This window comes from Dipodomys ordii, unplaced genomic scaffold, assembly GCF_000151885.1.
Source record: "Dipodomys ordii isolate 6190 unplaced genomic scaffold, Dord_2.0 Scaffold88, whole genome shotgun sequence".
NCBI classification, from domain to species: domain Eukaryota; kingdom Metazoa; phylum Chordata; class Mammalia; order Rodentia; family Heteromyidae; genus Dipodomys; species Dipodomys ordii.
Genome location: NW_012267304.1, coordinates 1,691,702 through 1,697,745, shown reverse-complemented (window position 1 = coordinate 1,697,745; position 6,044 = coordinate 1,691,702). Strand labels below are relative to the sequence as shown.

General features: G+C 33.7%; 1 protein-coding gene across 1 annotated transcript in view; it reads right to left on the bottom strand.

The window, feature by feature from the left end:
- Nucleotides 1-872: 872 nt before the first annotated feature.
- Nrk (Nik related kinase) overlaps nucleotides 873-6,044 on the bottom strand; it is a 132,453-nt gene continuing 127,281 nt past the window's right edge. Inside the window, exon 29 of the mRNA XM_013025829.1 lies at nucleotides 873-4,024. Coding sequence (XP_012881283.1) covers nucleotides 3,929-4,024 — 96 coding nt within the window. The 3' untranslated portion in view covers nucleotides 873-3,928. The remainder of the gene's footprint in view (nucleotides 4,025-6,044) is intronic.

Sequence of the window (6,044 nt, the reverse complement as noted above, 5' to 3'; positions counted from 1 at the left end):
ACACTATCCCTTAAAAGAAGTTGAAATTAAAGTGGAATAAATCAATATGGTTGAATGAAACACTTTGAAATTACCCTCTAAAAGCCTGTAAAAGTATCATGTTAGTGTAGGTATTCTAACTTCTGGATACTTGGGCATACTTAAACACATTATGTATAAGTTCAGAAGCCTTTAATGGAACAGCATGATGAACATTTCTCCAGAATGTCCTGAAATGATAGGAAGTACAAGAATCATGCCTCTCATGCTTCATGCTGAGAGAAGTGATGCTTTTTTGGTCCCAAATGAAAGGATCAGCTTCGTGGATAACTTGGCATGGTAATGTTACCTTCTGTTTCTACTATCAGCCTATACAAAACCTGTCCTTTGTATAGGGCTCTTCCTCTTTCCTTTCCACTAGACTTAGTTAGGATGGTAGGTGAGGCAGCAGTAAAACTTGTTGGCTTTTAACCATATCATGTGACTTTGTGCCTATCAGTAAAGTCTCATATGTTTAAGAAAAATTTATCAGTTTATAATTTACTCATTGTAGCTAGAATATTTTTTTTGGTCGGTTGTGGGGCTTGAACTCTGGGCTTGGGTGCTGTCCCTGTGCTCTTCAGCTCAAGGCGAGAGCTCTACCACTTGAGCCACAGTGCCACGTCCTAGAAGATTTTTTATATAACATTGATATATCTCTTCTTGGTCAGAATTCTCAATACAAGGGCAAATTTCCTAACATCTTCTAATCAATAATATTATTACATAATTTAAAACATTATGTTCTCCAATAACTCCTAATTCCAAGCCATTACACAATTATATTGAAATAATGACACTGATCAATAACTTTTGAAAATTTTTATTTTTAAAGATTGAAGAATACGTTCATTACAGAATTTCTGATTAAACAATTAGCAGTCTCAAAGACTGTTACAATATTTTTAAGAGTATAGGTTGGATATAAGTTGTTTAAAAGAGGCATACATTTCTAGAAACAAATTGAAGAGTACTTAAAAGATCCCATTGCATGTGTGTTGCATTCCTCAGTTTATGTATATCATCTAAACTAGTTGACTTTTGGTAAAAAAAATTACTTAGTGATTGCAATTTATCTCAAAACTGGTAGTAATAAAAATGTTGCAATGTTTGTACTCTAACGTGTTACTGAATACATTAAAATTTGTGTATTATAATGTGTTATTGAAAGTTAAATTGTGTGCATTCTAATGTGTTTTACTGAAAATAGTAACTGTGTGTGAAATAGAGAAGAGGAAGATGAAGAGAGAAGGAGGAGGGGAGGGAAAGACACAGGGAGGAAGAAGAAGAAGGAAAGAGAGAAGGAGAGGGAGGAAGAAAGAGTAAGAATACATGTGTGATTCCTGCATATTTTACCATCTAAATGATTACACTTTCTTACTGTTTCTTCTCAGGCTCTTACCTTCCTTTAACTGACTCAACCACTCAGAAAATTTTCTCATCAACTTGGGTTTAGCCATTATTTTCTAGTTTTCATATATTTCCAATAATGTGGTTTATTATGGAAAATGGCTTTGGTGAAAAACAAAACAAAACAAAACAAAATTTCACTAAAATAAAAACAAACAGTGCTGCTCACAACCTGCTAAATCTTCCATGCTTCAAACAAAATGACTAGGGAAAACTGCCTTCCAGAAAATTCATCCCACCCTTCTGGGAAGGGCTAGAGCTTCCAGGTGTTGTTACTCTAAGTGATGTAGAGATATAATTTCTTCCATCTATTACGAAGCACCCAGCAAGGTACTTTTAAGATTTCATTGTCCCTTCACTTTCTTATTTCAGTTAGAAAAGGATGTAAATCCTGACTGATTTGAATCTCTATTGGAAATGTCTTTTACCTATGAACGATTTCAAATAATGTCAATCTTTTCTATATGGCTGCTCATTTCATAATCTCCCTTCTTGCTATGTGCCTAGCTTTCTTTCTTCATTAACATCATGTCCTTTAAAGCTCAGTTACACATTTCCATTCTTTCATGTGTGGTTGCTTTGAAACATCTCAAAGATTCTCTTCACTCTTGCCTATGTTTGCTGGATAAGCGCCACAGAGGACAACGGGAGTTGACTTCCTAAACTACTTTTAACTATATGATTTTAACTTTGAGTACATACTATTAAGAAAAAAAGAATTAAAAGACTTGCTCCTACATACTACATAAATGAGAAAAAAATCTGAAATTCAAACATAGCAAGCTCCATTTGCTCAGCAATGAGGTACTTGCACAGAGTTCCCCATGGCCTATTGGTGTACAAACATAATAATGTACACTACCTCTATGAAAATATTTTGAAATAGAAGTTTGTTTTCCTTTGCAAAACGATTGCATTTAAAAAGTCGTTTGTGTTGTAAACACTGAAGGATGAGCCAGTTGGAGAATCACATTATTGTATCACAGTAACAGAACGTGATTCACATTTATTTCTTTAGTTAACGGATTCAAGTTCTCCTACATTCTCAACTCTGAGTTACTACACTCTTGATCTTGATAAAAGTTGTTAGGAAAATCCAAATCTTCAGTTTTGGCACTTGGGTGCCAAGAAATGATGTGCTATCATGAATTCACATGTAATCAGCTGCTTTTGATTTTTGGGTAACAAGGTAGTTTAAAACTTACTGTCCTGCTAGCACCATCTAAAGATTTTAGAAGCAGAGCTAGAGGAATTCTTAATGAGGTATACTTTGTGGTGGTTCTTTGGCTTCTTGCCCCAGAACTAACCTTGACATTGAGGATGGATATGTATTAATTATGCTTTTCACCAGGTAGCAGTTACCATAGGTGACTAAACATCACCTATCTATGGCGTCTATACCATTTTTGAGTGATGGGCCTAGCATGACTTTCACTATTCTAACTTTACAGATGTAGATATTTTTTTTCAAAATCTTCATTTCATTATAGAAAACACTAAATCTGGGTTTGAGTAATCTTAGTTACTGATTTTACAGCATTTGAAACATGAAATTGTAAGTATTCATCATTGAAGTCTTTTGTTTTATGTTTTATCACTTTTTGTTGTTTAGTAAGTGGAAAATTTTAAGCACTTGAATTTAGGTTTGGGTAAATATTTAGTGCTGTGTGAATGTCATATTATTGGCCAGGTAATGATTTTGAAAAAAAAAGTTAATTTTGGGCACAGAATTTGACGCCTACTTAAAGTATTAAAAAGAGAAAACTCTTTCTACAGTACATATGTATTGAAGTTCAGTTCTGTATTCAGCCTTACAAGTATATAATTTAGTGATTTGTAAAAATAGCTATTGCACGTCTTTGAGGATTCCGAGGAAAATCAAGCATATAAACCCTCCCTTTATTCTTCTCATAGGGAGAAAACCAGTTGAACAAGGAGTAAAAAAGAATACAACTAGCCTTTGACTATGATCTTACTTGGGAGGAGATGGAGGATGTGTCCTCATTTATCACTTCAAAGTACTCTGGGCATGCAGGTTGTTCAACCATAGTCTAGACTATCACATAGTCATTACAATCTTTGTTTCTTTGAAAAAAATCATGGATAAATTTAACTTTTTTCTCCTCTGGAGAAGTTTTATTCATGGCCAATTCTTTTGTTGGTAATCTAACTCATAATAAGATTCTTTACTTAGTATTGTAAGTCTGAATACAGATACTGTCCAGACTGACCTAAGAATAATGTTTGAATTCACAGTAACAAAAGTTACAAAGTTTGTGCAAAAGACATTGTACATCATTGGAGTACATAGAGCTTGCTATTGTTAATTTTATATATAAAGCTGCATTTCTCATTAAAACTACTCTGTGCTACATAAAAAGTTAAGTTTCTGATTTAATTTTTTCTCTAGCAATAAAAGAATGCTCATTTAATCTCAGAAATGTGAAGATGCAATTGAATATGTATCATAAATGTAGATGTAACAAATCACTGGAACCTTTTAAAAACCATAATTGCTTTGGAGGTCTTGAAGTTTCCCAAGAGTCATGAAGTACACTCGGCTGTGGTGGTTGCGCAGGGTAGAGGTAAAAAACACCTTTAAAAAGAAAAAGACACCATCAGTAGATCGTACATTGCAACCAGATATATAATAAAGTGTTGAGTTACTACTATATAGCTATAATGTCAACTAATCTTCATCTCCTAATTAAAATGCTATTTTTTCCTCAGAGAATGATGGTTTAAATTAGTTTGCAGTATAAATTATATACTTACAAATAAGGTCTTATTGTGCTCTATACAGTTGCAATTCACTTAATTTAAGTAAAATTATTTTCTGTAGGTGGCATTCAACTACTGAATTTCTCAATTAGATTAGACTAACAATTCCTTGCTTAAAAACCTACTTTTACTCTAATTGGCTTTTCTTTTCATATAAAATTATTTGGATGTTGTTTACTGTTGCAGCTGGTGTCTGAGTAGCTACTACAAATTTTGCCTTGGCACAATTTTCTATTTAAATGAAATTGACTGACCTAAATATATTGTTAAAAGGAGGCAAACCCAAAGGATTACAAGGACATATTGTTCAATGTGAGTAGTTCCATGAAGAATATTAGATGAGAACACAGACATAAATATCTAATAAATGCCCCCTTGTTAGGAATAAGCTTATTTATATTCACAATGGCTTTAATTAGGAAAGTCTGAGAAATAATATTGATGAAGATAAGATAGCCTCAATTTAACATAGTTTATGTAGCAAACTGTAAGGTAATTTACTATATACTTATTATACAAAATTTCATGCTCGAACCTAAAATGCTTTATACTAGTCTTGGAGATGAAAGAATTCAGTAAGGCTCAGAAAGACCAATCACATTTCTCCAGTTCTTGTACCTAGTTAGGTTGCAGACTCTGGACTGTTTCCTAGATCTATCTGACCTCCAACAGTCATTCCTGCCATCACGTTATACTGAAAATTGGCCCTCTCTGATGATGTGCAGTGCTTAATCCTGTTTGTTCTGGCATTAGTGTGAGTCTTGTGTAGTAATTTCTAATGTTTTTTTATTCCTAATATTGGTATTTATCACAATTTTATTTTTCATACCATCTCAGAATGGTGATGATTTTATGTAACAACCTTGTTCATCTTATGATTTGAAATGCTTGTTGAATCTGATTAAATTACACAAGTCATTGCCAAAACTCAATTATATTTTTCTTTCCAACAATAAAAATCATAATACATACCTGTTAAGGTAAACTGAGATAACTTTTAAACTACCAAGCACAAACTCTACCATATATTTAGATTCTTGGTAAACATATTTTCCTTCTGGAAATGCATTTCTATTCCTATAATACATTGAAAGCTATAGAGACTGATTTGCAAACAAACCCCCAAAAAACTGTTGCCAAAGATATTGTGACAAAGAAACCTTCACAAATTACTGGCATCATTAAAGAGAATAGTGTGGAGGTTCATCAAAAACAGAAAGAACAGTGCTGGAGGTTTCTCCAGTTTTCAACTCTACTACAAAGCCATAGTAATCAAAACAGCTTGGTACTGGCACAAGAACAGACCTGAGGACCAATGGAATAGAATTGAAAACCAGAAATGAACCTGCAGACCTACAGCCATCTAATCTTCGATAAGGGAGCTAAAAAAATAGAATGGAAGAAAGACAGTCTCTTCAGTAAATGGTGCTGGAAAAATTGGTTAACTACTTGTAGAAAACTAAAACTATATCCTTATGTATCACCCTGCACCAGAATCAACTCCAAAGACCTCAGAGTCAAAGCAGACACTCTGAAAACATTACAGGATGGAATAGGAGAACTAGGTCTTGTTGGCACAGGCCAAAATTTTCTTAATAGAGACCCAGAAACACAACAAATCAAAGAAAGGTTGGACAAATGGGATTGCATGAAATTACAGAGTTTCTGCATGGCAAAGGACATAGCTAGCAAGATCAATAGAAAGCCCATGGACTGGGAGAACATATTCACTAGCCATACATCGGACAAGGGTCTCCTATCTAAAATATACCTGGAACTCAAAAAATTAAATCCCCCAACAACAAATCTTCAAAGAAACAACTGCCCAATAAATA